At 34.8% G+C, this 17,992-nt stretch overlaps 1 protein-coding gene across 3 annotated transcripts in view; it reads left to right on the top strand.

Annotated features, from left to right (window-relative positions):
* Nucleotides 1-9,786, top strand: part of ABCC4 (ATP binding cassette subfamily C member 4 (PEL blood group)) — a 273,974-nt gene extending 264,188 nt beyond the window's left edge. Inside the window, exon 31 of one of the 3 annotated variants that reach the window (XM_074191906.1) lies at nucleotides 7,723-9,786. In XM_074191906.1, coding sequence (XP_074048007.1) covers nucleotides 7,723-7,812 — 90 coding nt within the window. In that variant the 3' untranslated portion in view covers nucleotides 7,813-9,786. The remainder of the gene's footprint in view (nucleotides 1-7,722) is intronic. The other 2 variants (XM_074191904.1, XM_074191905.1) reach the window with 2 other exon arrangements.
* The last annotated feature ends 8,206 nt before the right edge of the window (nucleotides 9,787-17,992 follow it).

The raw sequence follows: 17,992 nt of genomic DNA, 5'->3' as shown, positions 1-17,992 counted from the left end.
ATTTTTAAAGCATTTTGCAACTTTGCTAGTTCTTGTTATTCATTTTTTAAATTCTGGTTTGAGATTATTATATTTGGTAATGCTTTTGCAGTGTCCTTTGGATCCTAAATCCTTTCTACTTTTTTGCCCAAATAACCATGACATTCTAAACTGGACTATTCTAGCGGCTACCTAAGTGACCTTTCTACCATCCAATCTGCCCTTCAGATTGCTTGCATAATGTTTTTTGTTAATAAGCTCTTATTGTTTTCCTTTTTTGTTGTATTTTTTTGGCATCACCATGATTTCTCCCAATATGTCCCTAATTCCCAGAGAATCATCCCATATTGCATATTTTAAGACAAAACAATAAAAAGAGAGATAACAAAACTTATTAATACTTTGAGAAAGTCTGAAAATATGTTCAATACTGTGAATCTCACATCTGCAATGGGATGGGATGGGAAGTATCTTCACATCTCTTCTTTAAGTCATACTTCTTTGTAATTATGCAACATTCATTTTATTGTATTATTTTTCTTTCTGTTTAAACTGTAATTATTGGGTATGTTGTCTTCTTGACAACATTTATTTCAGTTTCTGTCACTTCATGTAGATCTTTCCATGTTTCTCTGTTTTCACTACATTTATCCTTCTTATAGCATAGTAATAATATTCCATGATATTTATATTGTGCAATTTGGTGAACCATATCCCCTTCTCTTCCTTCATCATCCTCACCAACCCCAGACTAAAGCATGTGTATCAAATTTATACAATCAAGCAAAATAGATCTCCTCATTGGCTTCATCTTAAAATGTATGTCTCATTCTGTTAAATTGAAGGTGGTTGATTTCATCAGTGCCTTGGAATAGCAGTGGATCATCTAAGTAATCCAGTGTAGTGTTCTTTTTGTTATTCCAAACCACAGTCACAATAAAGCTGATTTGCATTGATAGGAGTTCTTGACTAATTTTTTAAACGATTTTTGTTAGGAATCTCTTATACAAGGTACTAGAATAACTAAATTTTCAATCTGCTCCTTAGCTTACTGGCCTCTTCAGAGAAATTCTCATTCAAGTTGAGAACCTCTTGATAAGCTATCTCTACTTTCAGCATTTATGAGTTCTAGCTTTCAAACTGTCGGCTTTTCCAATATAAAAACATTAAACATGAGTGCATCAATCAAAACTGTAAAATCATGGGAATTAGCCAAAGTCAACAAGGCTTTCACTCCAACAGATTAGGATTCATTCTTGAGCAACAGGAAATTTAACATCTGGAAACAGGTGTTTCCCAGTCAGACTTTCCTGATCCACATTGTTCTTTTCCAAAAAAGCTGATGTAAGCAATCTGAATCACTCTCTGATAGACCATCATAGATGAGCCATCATTACTTCATAGTAGTAGTAGTAATAAGGAAGTTAGAAAGAGAGAAAATATTTGGGAATAAGAATAATGAATTCACTTTTGGACATGTTGAATTTAAATTGTCTACAGAACATACAGAGATGAAAGACTGGAAGTCAGAAGAAAGATTAGAACTGATCAGTTCATTTGAAAATCAGTAGTATAGACAGATTTCAGAAAAATCTGGAAAGACTTAAATGAACTTATGCTGAGTGAAGTGAGCAAAACCAGAAATGACAGCAACACTTGTGTAATAATCAACTATCATAGACTTACCTCTTCTCAACAGTACAGTGATCAAAGACAATTCTAAAACACTTGTGATGGAAAATACCATCCATCCAGAAAAAAGAACTATGGAATCTATATTCAAAGCAAAGCATACTATTTTCACTTTTTTTAAATTTGTTTTTTTTTTCCTTCTCATGGTTTTTCCCTTTCTCTCTGACTCTTATTTAATGACATGACTAATATGGAAATATGTTTAACATGATCGTGCATGTGTAATCTATATCAGATTGCTTACTGTCTGGGGGAAGGAGGAAGAAAAATTTGTAGCTAAAATTTTACAAAAGTGAAAGTCAAATACTATCTTTCCATGTAATTGGAAAAAACAAAATATAACTAAGATAAAAAATAAAACAACAGATCAAAGATCATCAGCAGCATAAAGATGATGACTGAATCTATGGGGCTAATGATATCACCAAGTAAAACAGTAGAGAGAGAAAAGTCAAGAACAGCCCTAAGGGACATGATCTAGAACAAGATCCAGCCAAGGAAACTTAGAAGAAGCAGTCAGATAGTTAGGAGATAGAAAAGAGTATCAAGGAGGGAAAAGGTGATCAACAGTGTCAGATTATAGAGAGGATGAAGATTCATTAGATTAGGCAGGTTAAAAAACATAATGAATTCACTTTTGGAGTGAGTAGTGTTCCATCTTCAGATGGAATTTTAACTGTAGAGAGTTGAGAAAAGAGTGAGAGAAGAGCAGTGAAGAGAGGACCCTTAGAGAATACCTTCTCAACATCACAAGCATATACCACAACTTGTTCAACCATTCTCCAGGTGACAGGTATCCCTATAATTTTCGGTTCTTTACTACCACTAACAGTGACTATAAATACTTTAGAACATATTTTGTATTATATCTAATCATACTTGGAGACAGACCTGTTATTGACATTGATGGGTCAAAGGCTAAATAGACACTTTGATAACTCTTTGGGCAACTTATGAAAATGCTTGTTATATGAAGTTCAGAATAATATTTTTTAAAGTATAGCCACAAAAGGGAGAAGAGATGTGGGGTATCTAGTGGGGATGGATGAATCAAGTGAATTTTTGAAGTTGAGGATCTTTGTATATTTCAAAGAAATAACCAGTAAATAGAAAGATTAAGGATTAGTTTTAAAAAGCTGAAAATAATAGAGAATTTAATCTGCTGGGGAAGACTATACAATGCCATCACTGTGCATGTACAAGGTAAAGAGAAGCTCTACCTCATGTGAGACAAGAGTGAAATTGGAGATAGTGGCCAAAGGTATCTGGATATTGTGAGATGAGGAGGCAGGTGGAAGGAAAGATAGTTCTCCAAGAATGAATCTTTATTTTTCTAATAAGGTTCCAGGAGAGGTTTCAAGTTGAGAAAATGGGAGGAGGTAGAATCATGGGAGATTTGAGGAGGAATAAAAAGATTTGGAAGAGCTACTGTGGTGAGTGGGCTAGTGAACTAAGATATAAAAGGATTGCCTTGCAGTACTGAGAACCTAGTTGATGTTAGATAGCAAAAACAATACTATTTCTTGTTTTTTCTTTCTTTCTAGCTTCCCTCAACAATACATGAGTAGTAGTTAAAGTGATGGATGGTGGGAGTAATCAGAGACTGAGGTGTTAACAGACTAAGATCAATGATACAATAAGAAGGCAAAGGATTCATAAGAGGAGGATAGTGTAGAAGCAAGCTGGTTCGCCATGAGATGAAGGTGGTAAAAGGGGAATTTTGCTAGTGATGGTCTGGGAAAGAACTGAGAGGCCTAGATCATGATATGAACCAAGAATGGGGTCTTGGGCTATGGGCCTGAAGGAGAGATGGAATTATAATAGATTGAGTTCAGATAAGTGACTTTTAGAATTCGTGGCAAGATCAAGGGTATGACCATCTTTGTGTGTGGCTAAGTTAGAACAGAAGAGTAGGTCACATAGTTGAGGAACTGTGAGGTTAGATGTTTGAGAAGATAAATGCTGAAGCTTCTTAGTATGAGGGAAGGAAGTTGGGAAGGAGAAAAAGACTGAACCAAGCATTGACTGACATACATTCCAGATCTGACAATTTGCATTTTCCAATAGTATATGAAAGCTTAGTGAGACAATGTGGCAGAGTGTCTTGTGATCATATCCCTAATTTATACTGATTTTTTTACCCTAAGAAAGTCACTAATAGGGCGGCTAGGTGGCGCAGTGGATAAAGCACCGGCCCTGGAGTCAGGAGTACCTGGGTTCAAATCCGGTCTCAGACACTTAACAATTACCTAGCTGTGTGGCCTTGGGCAAGCCACTTAACCCCATTTGCCTTGCAAAAAAAAAAAACAACCTTAAAAAAACCAGACATACCAACTCTAAAAGTCACTAATATTAAACTGCCCCCAAGCAACTCTAAGAGAATCTTTTTTACATCACCATAATTTTTCCCTCTGTTCCTCCCATATGATAAACAATATTTTTAGAGATAAAAGTAATAATGGAAAATTAGCATAACTGATCAATACATTGAAAATGTCTGAACTTAACATTCAAAGTACTTCTGCAGATATATTTTTGGTGGTTTTGTCTCCAATTTCTCTTCTTTGAAGCCATGCTTGTTCTTTATAGTTTTGCAACATTCACTTTTGATTTTTTTTAACTGGTTCTTACCTTGTTGCCATCATTATGTATTTTGGTTTTTTGATTCTGTTTAATTCATTCTGCATCAGTTCCTGTAGGTCTTTTCACTGTCGTTGCTTATAGCACAGTAATATTTCATTTAATCTGTGTACAATAATTTATTTAATCACTCTAATTGATGGACATTTATCTTATTTCCAATTATTTACCATCACAAAAGGGATGCTTTAAATATTTGGGAGCATATGGAAACTCTCTTATCATTGACTTTCTTAGAATATAAGCCTAGTTATAGATACTCTAGTCAAAGGATATTGACATTTTAGTCACTTTAGTTACATAATTCCAAATTGCTTTCCAAAATGATTGACCAATTCTCTACTCCACCAACAATCTCTCAACTTGTCTATCTTCTCACAAGCCTTCCAGTATCAACTATTCTCATCTTTTGTCATCCTTGCATACTGTGAGGTATAAGTTGAGTCATCAGACTTGTTCTGATTTGCTTTTCTCCTGCCATTAATGACTTAGAACTTTCTTTCATTTGTTGCTAAGAGAGTTGTTTTAACTATTTTAGAATATATGGGTTCTTTTCCATTTTCCCTGATTACCTTGGGAAACAGACCTGATAGTGGTATTATTGGTCAAAGGGTATACTCAATTTTATAACTCATTGTCATAATTCTAGATTGCTCTCCAAAATGGTTGAATCAATTCACAGCTCTACCAACAGTGTAGTAGTATTGAACTTTTCCCATATCCTCTCCAAAAATCCCCAATCTTAGAGGTGATCGCTCAAAGATGTTTTAATTTGCATTTCTCTAATGATTTAGAACATTTTTTATATGACTACCTGTAGCTTTGATTTCTTCTTTGATTCCTTGATCCATTTATCAATTAGGGAATGACTCATTCTTAAAATTAGACTCAGATTTCTATATATTTGAGATATATAATCTTTATCTAAGAAACTGCCTAGGGTCTCGTTTTTTTAAAAGAAAGACTTAAAAAAAGACATATAAAGACAGAAATAAAATAAGTCTCTCTCGGGGCAGCCAGGTGGCACAGTGGGTAGAGCACTGGCCCTGGAGTCAGGAGTACCTGTGTTTAAATCCACTCTCAGACACTTAATAATTACTTATCTGTGTGACCTTGGGCAAGTCACCTAACCCCATTGCCTTGCCAAAAAAAAACAGTCTTTCCCCTTGGTGCACTTCCTTTCTAAGAGAGGAATAACATAAACACATACCAACTGTTTTAGAGAGGTGACAGAGACAGATCAAGGCTAGCTCTTTATTTAAAGGAAGCATTTCAGCCTCAAATTCTAAGGTAACTTTAGAATCATAGACTATTAGAAAGAACTCTCAGTTACTCTTCTATGCAATCCTTTCATTTACTGGTCAGAAAACTGAAGGCAAGTGACAAGAGATTAAGGTTACACAACTAAGTAGTGACAGAGTTAATATTAGAACCCAAGTCTAATGATTCCCTTTTTATATTGAGATGGTTATTTAAAAAAATGTCATGATTGCATACTTAGTTTTTTAGGAGTTCCCTCCTGAAAGTCTCAATATTTTGTGAATAAACTATATGTTATTTTCCCTTCTGGGAAAAAGGGATGGTTTCATTATTTATTCTTTTGTCCATGTTAGTTCTCTTTAGAAAAAAAGTCACCCCTTTTTGAGTGTGTGTTTGTGCATACATATATGTTACTGCATATATTTATATAAAACAACATAACTGCTTAAAATTTGCCTCCATTAAAATAAGCCCCTCTTTCTCAGAATAGCTTTAAAAACCATGAAATGAATCCCCACAATTGGTATGAACTTTATGCTTATCAAAAATGAAGCATTTATTCAATGCTATACTAAGTGTAAGACAAATGAAGACAGAAAGAAAAGTGTCTTCCCTTGGTACACATTCTTTCTAATAGAGGAATAACAAATATGCATATAGGTATATAGAACAGTTGCAAAGGAAATAGCAGGGAACCCTGTATGGGAAAGGCATTAGCATTTGGGAGGAGGGTGGGATGGGGAACCAGGATGACACTTCAACTAAGAAGTTTCTTTTCAGTAGAAAATATAGCTTTAAATCCTTTGCAAGCAAAAAATGCTATATATCGATTTTATCCAGGTTGTGTTCAATCCTCAGTGCAAAATTCCCTTCATTTTTCTTGTTAAGTGATATTTCAATATACAGTATTTTTATATGTAAGGATGTATCTTAGGGTAGCACTGAAATTAACAGGGAAAAAAGAAAGCTACACATAATACACGAGTGTTTTAATAGATTTTTTTCCTCTCACATGCAAAGTCGATTATATCTAACCATCACTTTGTTGATGGCGCCCACAAATACATTTGTAGTCAGGTTTTACAAAATGGCCCCAAGAATAGTATGAATATGATCCCTGGCTCATGACACTTGTCAGCCTCAGATAGATGGTGCATTTTCAGTTTTAAAGACTCAAACAAAACTTTGCACATTCTTCTTTGGGGAAAAAAAATTACATTTGAAGTCCTTTTTCACCCAAACACATTTTTAGATAAGAGCACACAAGTCTTGACATTATTTCATTTTGTTATGCGCATCTGTCAAGGAACAGAGATATGATACAGCTGCTAAAAACTGATGATTGTGGAACAGAGAGACTTGACAGCATTTCATTTCCTTTATGTTCTGATTATACATTTATCAGAAAACCTGTATCTCTTCTAGTTCAGCTAGAAATTGGTAGAATTCAAGAACTCAAAGGCTTGGCAAAGAACTGTCCTATTATTTGGTATCATCTTACATTTTAGAGAAGTTGCTTGGTTGAGTCATTGTTCAAGTCTTTGCTTCTCCTTTCATTATTGTGGTGCCCTATCCCCAGATCACATTTCTATAGGCCCTATAACTACACAAATTAAACGCCGGGGACATTTCATACATATACTCTGGAGTTTCAATGCTTGTCAATCATAGTTTATAAAATATAGGGATTACAACCTGATATTAACATCCAAATCCATTGTGCTCATTTTATGTGTGAAAATGAGAAATCCTTGTGCAGAAGCTAGATTTCACAGCCTCTTTTGTCATCCTGTTTTTAATTTATCTCCGTGTTTTGAGCCAGTAAAAATGATTTTACTTAGCAGTTTAAGGTCATGATAAAAACATCTATAAATCTGAATATCAGAACTAAAGTGGATCTTTTGACAAGTTGCTCAGGCTAACCCTGGTAAGGATTTTAATGGGATTGATTTTTCAGCAGAATTAACACCTGTTTTTGGATTTTTTTTTAATTCTGCTCTAACCATTGAACCTATTTTGATTTGTCAGACAAGGGCTATAAACCTACATCTTCCAAAGGATCAGAAAAGAGTGACTTAGGAACTATGACATGAGTCATAAATGGGTTAAAAAAGTGATTTTTTTTAAAATTTGAACTGTTTTTCTTTTCAGGTGTACTTCAGGAAGAATTATCCAGAAGTTACTCAAAACTCTTCAAATGAGCAGACCTCAGGTCTAATTGTTTTTGAGACAGCACTATGATCTCAGAAGAATGGAAATATTATGTCCAGATCATTAAGCTCTAATGGGATCCTCCAAGAGCAGATGGACTGCTTTTAACAGTGATTTTGCACTATGTGACTAGATTGTATTTTTGTTATCCTCAACATAAAAACATATATTTATGTACCATATGTTGTTAGTTGATGTAAATGTTTTCTGATTTCACCCAATAATTTTAAGTGCTAACAAAACAAGATTATTTCTCATTTTTATTTAAATGCCATGGTTCTTGTGTTTTTTCTGTTTGATTTTTTTTGTTGTTTTTCAAACAAATCAAAGGAGTCAACCAGGTGATTGTGCCTCACAGACTTCAAACCAAAGCTGACATAAGAAACCTTTCATACTTAGACTTTTTAACTGTCTCAAATGTATATATTATTTTCAGTTAGCATCAGGGATTCTATTACTTGAATGTTATGTGAAGTTGCCACTTGAAGTCTCATCTTTTCTTTTTGATGTTTATAAGTTTACACTTATTACATGTCCTTATTATAAAATAGTCCCAGAGGGTGGAAGAAAATGTAACAGAAATAATTTGTGCTTTAGAGTCATTTTGAATACATGTGCATTTGAAGGACTTTATATATGACAAAGACAAAAACTTTAGCTTTAGATATCACTTCAAGGTGCAAAGTCAAAAGTACTTAGGGAGGTTTGTTTCATTTTACAATTTTTCTTTACAGAATGAGGGAGACAAATGTAAGATTTCTCAAATTAAGAATCTACTTATCTAATTTCAGAGAGCCCAGACAGGTATTCACTGTAATCATTCATCTTTTAGATTTATCTTAACTATCGGAGGATTAGCAAGGGTGGGGAATCCTTTATCAGTTTTATACTGAACATGGTGAAATGCTTGAAAAAGAAGCCATACCCACTAATCCTCAATTAACTGGAAGGCTTGAGGATTGAAGAATGATTTCCTTGCCTCAGAGATTACTTCCCTTAACAAGTTTTTGAAACACATCTTTCTTATGGTTTTATCTCATTTTAGTAAATGAGTGAAGAACATATAGAAGCTGTGACCACTGAGCACAATTTTCTCTTAATTTATCCACATTTTCCATCCTTGCCACTCCTAGTTTCAACTTCCTTGCTTTCCTTCATTTTTGACTCTGGTCCCTTTCCTTTTTCCCCTATCCTCCCTAGTTGGTACTCAGTTCCCCTACCCTTGTAAGGGGACTTAACTTTGGTTATCCTTTCAGTTAACTAGTCAACCTCAGCAGTGCCTTGGACTTCAGGTCTTCCACAGCCTCTTTCTTGAGTTTATTTGAATTTTGAACAGGTCTTGTGGTTTGAACAGGTACAAGTCACATAGAGACTCGTACCCTCTAAAAGTAGTGGCTAATTGAAGTTCTGATTAATTGTGTTTCAATTAATCCAGGTTTTTTTTTTTTACTATAATAGTAAAATAAGTTTTCAAGATTTTCTTGGTTTCCTTAATGTATAACTTCCCCAAAATTGCATATAATCTTTTTTTAAGTACTTTGGGGGATATAACTAGATAGAGAGGACTTTATATAAATACATATTTATATATATATATGTATGTATTTATATATATATATAATCCAAAAATATATTTTAAAAAATAGCTGATTTTGTAGGTGTCCTCACAGAAGCTACAAACTTTCTGGAATTAAGCCTTAAAAGAGTGGACTCTGCAAACAAAAAGAACCACTCATTAATTGTTTATAATTTAAATATGTTTATTTTAGTCATGTAAACAAAACAAATATAGTCATTCATTTTTGTGTTTTGGGAAAATGGAAATAACTGTAATATTGATGACTATGGTTAAAAACAAAAGGCATTTGAAATATATGTTTATCTTGTGTATAGAGAGTTAATAGTATTGCATAAATATATTCTTTCTTGTTTTAAACTCATGGTCTTGGGACTTTTTTAAAATTAAACATTTAAACAAAATTAATACGAATTAAAGCTCCATCTCCATTAAAAGTTTCATTTACAAAAACCTAAAAAAGTTTCATTTTTATCCTCTCAAGCAGAATACTATTTCTTCAGGGTTTTTTTCTTCCTAAATTTCTTTTTTTCTTTTCTTTTTCTTTCCTTTCTTCTCTCTCCCCTCTCCACACATGCCACTTTTCTTTGAATAAGAAACATCTGTTTTTATAAACCTTAAAAATATCACAGAAAAAGTAATTGATGGAGATTCAAGATTCTTACTGTGAAAAATAAAGTCATATCCTTAAAGACACTGGAGAATTTGCTACTATAAAAGAGAATGACCCCCCTTAGGAGTAGAGCAAAGGATGATTGGGAATGACTTGTGAGATCCAGACCAGCAAATTTAAAAATTAATACAATGTAGTCTATTTACATTCTCCATTTAACAGTTCTGAGATAATGAGTATGTAAATATTTTAAACTAGTTTGTATTTATGTTTAGATACAAATATAAACATTTCAATAATGTGTTTTTCCGTGGATGAACACTCTAGGAATGAAAGTAATCAGTCCATTCACTGAAGAAACTTTGATCATTTACATGGTTTAGAAAAAGTAAATAATAGGTTGGATTTTTTTTTCCCACTTTTCAGTTGTTTATTTGGCATTGTATACATAATGAATTTTAGGATTTTCCTTTCTCCCTAGGATTCCTGGATGGTTAAGAAAAATCATAAAAATGTTCTCCTTGTCCAGGAGCTGGATATTTGTACCAAATATAATTCTTTTTTTTTTGTACCAAATATAATTCTTGAAAGAATGTAAGAATCTAAAAATTACCTCATATGTATCCAGGTATTACAGAAAGTTGCTTTGGCACATGAATGTGAAATTAGTATCACATTCTCTTTTTTTCACATTTTGGAGAAAAAAAGAATTGTTCATCTGGCTGCTAGATCTAATAATATGCTTCTACTCTCATTCTTCATATCTGGTTGCTCCTCAAGAACTGATGCAGAAACATGCAACTAAAATTACCCAGAAAATGAAGGGACCTCCATAGAAAGATGAAAGCTAAGACTAAGGCCAAAACATTTATAATCATAAAAGGTATGTCTATGAATTGTTTGCCAAGTTCACAAAGGCTTTTACTAAAAGTCATCCCTTGAGGATTGAATGAAGAAATTCGTTTTATTATAATAAAAGGAAATGTTACTTTTTAAGTCTATGTTTATGGAATGCACTATTCCAAGAGATAGTAAAGATTGAAAATAAAAATGAATTCAAGGAAGACTAGGTAAGTTCATGGGGTAATATATCCAAATTGGTTTACTTCCAGATTTCAATGGATCCATGAACCCATTGACATGAATATTTCTGTGTCCTGCCATAAATCCACTGCAGAAGACCTGCCCATGGTTCCCAAGGTTTTCTTCTAGACCTTTTAATACTCTATTAGAACTGATACAACACCCAGGCTTTTGTTCTATCCTCTCTTGCTCTTGCCCCATACAGAGCTTACTTCCTTTTTCACTTAAGCATGTATTAAATTATATATTCCATTGCCTTTTTGCACATAAGTCCTCATGAGTAATAAGGCATAATTTACTTACATTCCCTACTCTATGTGGCTCTCCATTATATTTTTTATTTTCCTTTCCCTCAGGTCCTAGGGTATTCCTTTTTCCCCACACTTCCCTTTCTTCTTTTAAGATCATTAAAACATAACAGAATTGCTCCCATTGCTTTTCACTGTTTTATGAAGTTTGCTGTTCCTAGCATTGCACTATTCTCCACTGTTGTGACATTTTGCAAATGTGTTTATGTTCCAAATTTGTATTGCTTTTGGTTATCATGGAAAAGACAAGAAATCGACCCACAAAATCTCAGAGAGAAAAAAACCCCAGAAGATATCTAGTTCAATCCATATATAAACTAGAATTCTTTGAAAACACCTCATTTCATCCATGACCACCACAAGTGGATAGAGGCTTTCCCTAACACTAAGTAAGACCCCTGGCCTAGACTGGGAGAGAGTGAGACTAAGACTACACAGCTCTACCTCATTTAAATCCAGTTCATTTGCAAGTCAAGACTTTACTCTCCTGGTGTCTTTGGAGCTCTTTGAGAAACAACTATCTGAGGAGAGTAATAGCTATTCCCCCCCACCCCCGCCCCAGGGACCCAAGCAGCCAATTCCAGCTGGGCAATGATGCTATCTATCTCCTCCTCTTCCTCTTCATCTTCCTCTGCTCCTCTTCCTTTTCTCCTGTCCATGTGGGGAGTCATACCCTTATATGTGGGTGCTCTATCAAAAGGAATATAAATTTTGAATGTTTATAGTTTTTGGATTTGGGGAGAGTAGATTTTTTTTCTTCACTATTCATTTATTCTATCATGTTTTTGTTTTGGTTGTTTTTTTATTGGGACAATTAACTCTTCTATCTCATGTAATTTTTCATTTATGATTTCTTAAAAAATAGCTCTAGAAAACCAAATCCTTGAACTCTCACTGGTTGGCCAATAATTGAGTCCTAGTCCAAACCTCACATAGTTACTTGAGTTTTGAAGACTCAAAATAAGTTAAGTAAATAGTTGCTTTTGGTTCTGACCAGAAATTCTGAGGGTCTTCTCCCAGATCGATTATTTTGAGAATATTTGCCTCCATTCTTACTCAGTGAATGCCCTAGACAAACTGAGATCTGAGAAAGACCTTAACTTAAAAAGGCCAAGGTCTCCCACTGCATCCAGAACCCTCACCAGACTCAGATGACTGAAGGGGAGAGTGAGACTGATCACCTTGCCTAGCTCTGCCTCAAATCCAGTTTACTTGCAAGTCAAGACCTCACCCTCCTGATGTCATTGGTTCTCTTTGAGAACGAAGAATGATGGGGTGGCTAGGTGGCACAGTGGATAAAGCACCGGCCCTAGAGTCAGGAGTACCTGGGTTCAAATCCTGTCTCAGACACTTAATAATTACCTAGCTGTGTGGCCTTGGGCAAGCCACTTAACTCCATTTGCCTTGCAAAAACCTAAAAACAAAAAGAAAAGAAAAAGAACAAAGAATGAACCTGATTTCTCCATCACTGAATCTAGGAAGAAGGGTAAAGGGTAAAGTTCCAGCCTTTACCATCAGGAGCTAAATTTTCTTCCCACCACATATTACATAATCCAATGACACTGGATTTCTTGCTATTCTTTGCATATAAGACTCATCATCTCCTAAGGGTAGATAGGCCCAGTGAATAATTAAGTTGACCTCTTTGTAGCATTTGACATTGTTGGTCACCTCCTCCTACAGAGTCTCTTCTTATAGTATTTTACCCTCTTGGTTCTCCTATCTGTCTGATAACTCCTCAGTCTCCTTTGCTGATTAATCATCTGTAATCACCTGTACCCCTGGCTCTGTCCTGGACCCGCTTCTATCCCTTTCTTATTGCCCATGATCTCAATTATCATCTCCATGCAGATGACTTAATGATCTATATATTCAGTTTTCTCTCCTGAGTTTCAGTGTGTTATTGTAAACTATCTATTGGTTATTTCAAATTAGATATCTCAAGCTATATCTGGGGATATATCTGGGTATATATATATATATATAATTCCACTGAAACTCACTGCTCTTCCAAACTTGCCTGTCTGTTGAGGTTACTACTATTCTTTCAGTAAAATAAAAAAAAATCCAATAAAAATACATAAAGAGGGGAGTCTCAAACTCATTGGTGAATTAGGGGGATGTCTACCCCAAGCATGTAAAGACTTCCCCTGGTGGAATGGGTAAATGAAAACAATTATTTCCAGTGGCCATGAAGGCAGCTAAAGCAGGCCCTAGGAAATGGTTAGGGCTTGGTTGGACATCAATGATGCCAAGGTCATCCATGATGTCTTGAGTCGACCAGTTGTCTTGACTCTGTTCTGCCACTGGTATGAAAAGACTGGAAGAGAGAGTGAAGAGAACTCTGCCTCACTTAAATCCAATTTACACCTGAATCAAAAGACATTGCCCGTATCGTTTTATCACTATCCTTATAGGGAGCCATCTACACCACCTTGACATGATCATTGATTCCTCACTTTCTCTCACCTCACACATCTAATCATTTCTCCAATCTTCTTGTTTCTATCTCCAGATTTCTTGTATCCATCTTCCTTTTATTTACACATTGTACAGATCCTCATGATTTCTCACCTAAACTGTAATAGCACCCTAATTAGTCTCCTGCCCAAGTGTCTTCCAACTCCAATCCCTTCCTCCACATGCCACCAAAGTGATTTTTACCAAGGTCCAGGTTCCAATGTCTACTTCACTTTCCCACTAAATAAATTTCAATAGTTTGACATTCTCTCTAGGAACAAATATAAGTTTCTCTGGTTAACTTTTAAGATCCTATACTGCCATTTTCATTGGCCATCCCTAGTACTTGCGATGGAATCCCACCACAATGATCTTTTAATTTTCCCTTGTTGCCTTAAAAACCCTGCTCCAGCATCATCTTTTATATAAAGTCTTTCCTGATCCCCCAACTGTCAGTACCCCCATAAATGGATCTTCTATTTATTTTATACAGGCTTCTTTATATTCATGTTGTTTCCTCTGATAGACTATAAACTTAGGGCAGGGACTTCTTCATCCCTACCATCTAGCATTGTGTCACTAGAGAAATGATTATTAATAATCATTTAATAATTAATAATCAATTACTAAATTAGAACCAGACTTTTTCTGAAACCTGTAGATAGTTCAGTCTCTGAGAGACATTGCTAATAGTGAGATTGGATTAACTTTCTTAACAATCTTGTTCAGACCACACCCATTTGGGGAAGCCCATTGTGCTCTTCTCCAGTCAATGGAGGTAAATTCTTTGTCTAGATTTCCCTGTGATTGGGGTGATTGGAAGTAAATGAAGTAATCAAAATCACATCCCCTAGTCCATTATTAGAATAGTTCCATCTCTCATTACAATAATCATTATCTCTCATTAATTAACCAGTCAGAGTTGATTGCCATGCTCAGGAACACCCACTCTTCCAAGAGTATATAAACTGTTAACCCACCAGGATGATTGTCTTTGGCATTCCAAGTATCACTGAGCCATTTTATGGATAATATTCTACCATGGTTAATAAAATGATTACCCAGAAATGATATCTTCTGAGCTTTTTAAACATCACATCTAGCACATAAAAATTGCATAATATGTTTCTTGTTCATTCATTGATTAATTATTGAAATTAAAATTAGATATGCCTTCAGTTCCCAAAACCTATCTGGGAAAGAGATGAATGTTATCCTACAGATGTCTTGGATAACAAAAAGAGAAGCCAGCAAGAAATAATACTTTTTCATAGATAATCCAAAAAGTGGATAATCCATAGCTAGATAATCAGGAATTGAATGTATAAGTGATTCAATTTCCAAATTGTTTTAATTGTGAATATGGTACACATACTACTCCAAGCTGAATATTTCCAATCCAGTTTGGACCTTAGAGAATAAATAAATATGCACACATGTGTTCACCAGGCTGCCTAGCATCTCATACAAAAATGCTCTGCATGTACAGTCAAGTGCTCTGCAGGAGGCTGAGTTGTAGAATGCATGCGGATACAGGATGTGATCCGTCCCTTCAAGAACAATGGATTGAGTGAGACAATCCTGGAAATTTGGCTCATCAGCCATTCTGCATTTGGCATCTCCTATAGCCCAAGGATCATATAATGCTGTGCCTCTCACATATAAAAAATCATTTTGTCAGCAATTGGTACCTTGGTGATGATATGCTGCCAAACCTGAGAACAGAGCTTCACGAAAGGGGATATTCTGTGTCTGTCAACTGGATGTATTGGAAGCTATAAACCATAACATAACTTAATGCTCATGCTTGAAGGAAAGTTAAAGGGACAAATCCACATCGTATGTCTCCATCCAAATGATCAAAAGAGATCTCTATTTTGTAGAATTTTTTTGTCCTCTTTTCTTGCTAAATAGATTTTTAAAACTTGAGTTATCAAGTTTATTTTGATAAGACTTTTCTTGGTAGAGGAATAAAGTTAATTCCTTTTGACATCCCTATTTTTCCAAAAATTGAAGTTGTCCATTAGTTGTCCATATAGTCTTTCTTAAAAAATATTCTTTTATATAGTCTTTCTTTGCTTTCATCTGATTTCCTTATGAAGTATATACCAGGATAAATAGTGCTTTTTTAATACATATAAACGTTAGCTGGGTAGGCTAACATCAAGGATGTTAATATTGTAATTGCTTTTTTTTTTCAAACAAAATCTTCACAAAAATTCAACTTGGTAATTTAGAATAATGGTGAGAAAGTAGATTTTTCTTCAAAATCCAAAGTTTTCAAAATCAAAGTTACCTTTCATCTTATCCCACACATAACTTTTAAAGATTATACATTACAAATGGATAACAGGTTTCCAGATAGAAGACATCTTAGAAATCATTTAATCCAACCCCCTTATTTTATAGATAAGGAAACTGATGGTCAGAAAGGTTAAACAGCTCCAAGGTTACTCTCAAAGTAAGTGGCAGGGCTTGAATTCTAATTCAACACCCATGACTTCAGACCAGTTCTCCTTTCTTGGTGCCCCACTACTTCCAACAGATTTTTTTCCCAGCCTATTCCTGCTTATTTGGCCTTCTCCTTTGTTCTGCCTCCAGGTCATTAAAATATAATGAATTAATAGAATCTTATTATTAGAAAGGACCTCAGCTCATTCTTTCTAGCCTAATTCTCCTTCCATATTTGTGGCAAATTATCCTTCAGTTTCTGCTTAGAAAACTACCAAAGTAAGGATATCTTGTAACATCTCTCCCTCTGAGACAATTCATTCCAATTGGGGATAGATCTATTTTTTTTTCATATCTCGGATGCTTAAGGGTTTTGTTTTGTTTTGTTTTCCTTACACTAAGCCGAATTTTTTCTTTCTGAAACTTACATGCATTGCTCACAGGTCTGCCTTCCAGGGTCAAGTCAAACAAGTTGAATCCTTGCCCTATGCGCTAGACCTTCAAATATTTGAAGACAGTTAGTTATCTTGTCTGCCCCAAGTCACCTCTCCTTCAGGCAAAACACTCCCTGTTTTGTTCAACCTACCTTCTTCTGGCACGATTACCCATCACTCCCAGTTGGGAGAAATGAGAAAAATCAGATTTTGTTTTCAGTGAAAGTATGGTTTCTGGTCATATGTAAGCCATTGTAATCAAGTTCCTTCTTTCAGAAGAAGGAACACAGTTGTTGTAGCTCCTCAAGAGTTTATGTAAATGTTTACTTTATGGAAGAAAATTTACCATACCCTGCTTTAGCAGTAGCACACATGACTTGCTAGAGTTTCAACGTAATTTCACAAAAGGACAGAACTTGTTCTCCTTACATTTAGTAGGCTGCAGAATTGTAATTAGGAAAGTGTTTTGAATTGTGAAAATAATTCTTTAAAAATTTTAAATGGCATTTTGTTTTATATCACTTTCATTTCCAAAAATACACATTAGCACAATTATTTATTAATAAATGTTAATAACCTGACTGACACATCTCCCTGTAGGCACACCAAGGAGTGAAGAATAAAAAAGACTAGAGAAGAAAAATAGTTCAACATAACTAACCAATACAACAAACAGTTATAGCAATATATGCTTTCATATTCATAGACAACTAGGTGGAGAAAGGGTAAAATGCTAGTTAGACTCAGGAAGACTTCTTTTGGGATTGCTTTTTTTTTTAGGTTTTTTTCAAGGCAAATGGGGTTAAGTGGCTTGCCCAAGGCCACACAGCTATAATTATTAAGTGTCTGAGGCTGGATTTGAACTCAGGTACTCCTGACTCCAAGGGCTGGTGCTCTATCCACTGTGCCACCTAGCAGCCCCTAGGGAGTGCTTTTAGGACAGATAATGATCATTTCTAAAATTATTAAATGTGGAAGGAGGGCACAAATCCTTATATAGCTGTATTATTGACTAAGATTTTTTTATTTTGTTTTTATAAAGGAAGAAAATCTAAATATTTATCAATGCCAAATTATCACTTTAGGACATAGAATTATATTCACAGAACTGCTTTGTTTCACTACTTTTTCTGAATAACTAAATAGATGCCCATCCAATGGGAATGGTCAAACAAATTGTGATACTTCAGTGTCTTGGAATGTAACTGAGCCATGAAAAATGATGGAGAAGATAGAGACTATGAGATTAGAGAGGAGTATGGGAGGACTTATGAACTGAACCAAA

This window comes from Macrotis lagotis, chromosome 6 (assembly GCF_037893015.1).
Source record: "Macrotis lagotis isolate mMagLag1 chromosome 6, bilby.v1.9.chrom.fasta, whole genome shotgun sequence".
NCBI lineage: Eukaryota > Metazoa > Chordata > Mammalia > Peramelemorphia > Peramelidae > Macrotis > Macrotis lagotis.
This window is presented reverse-complemented; position numbering and strand designations above follow the sequence as displayed.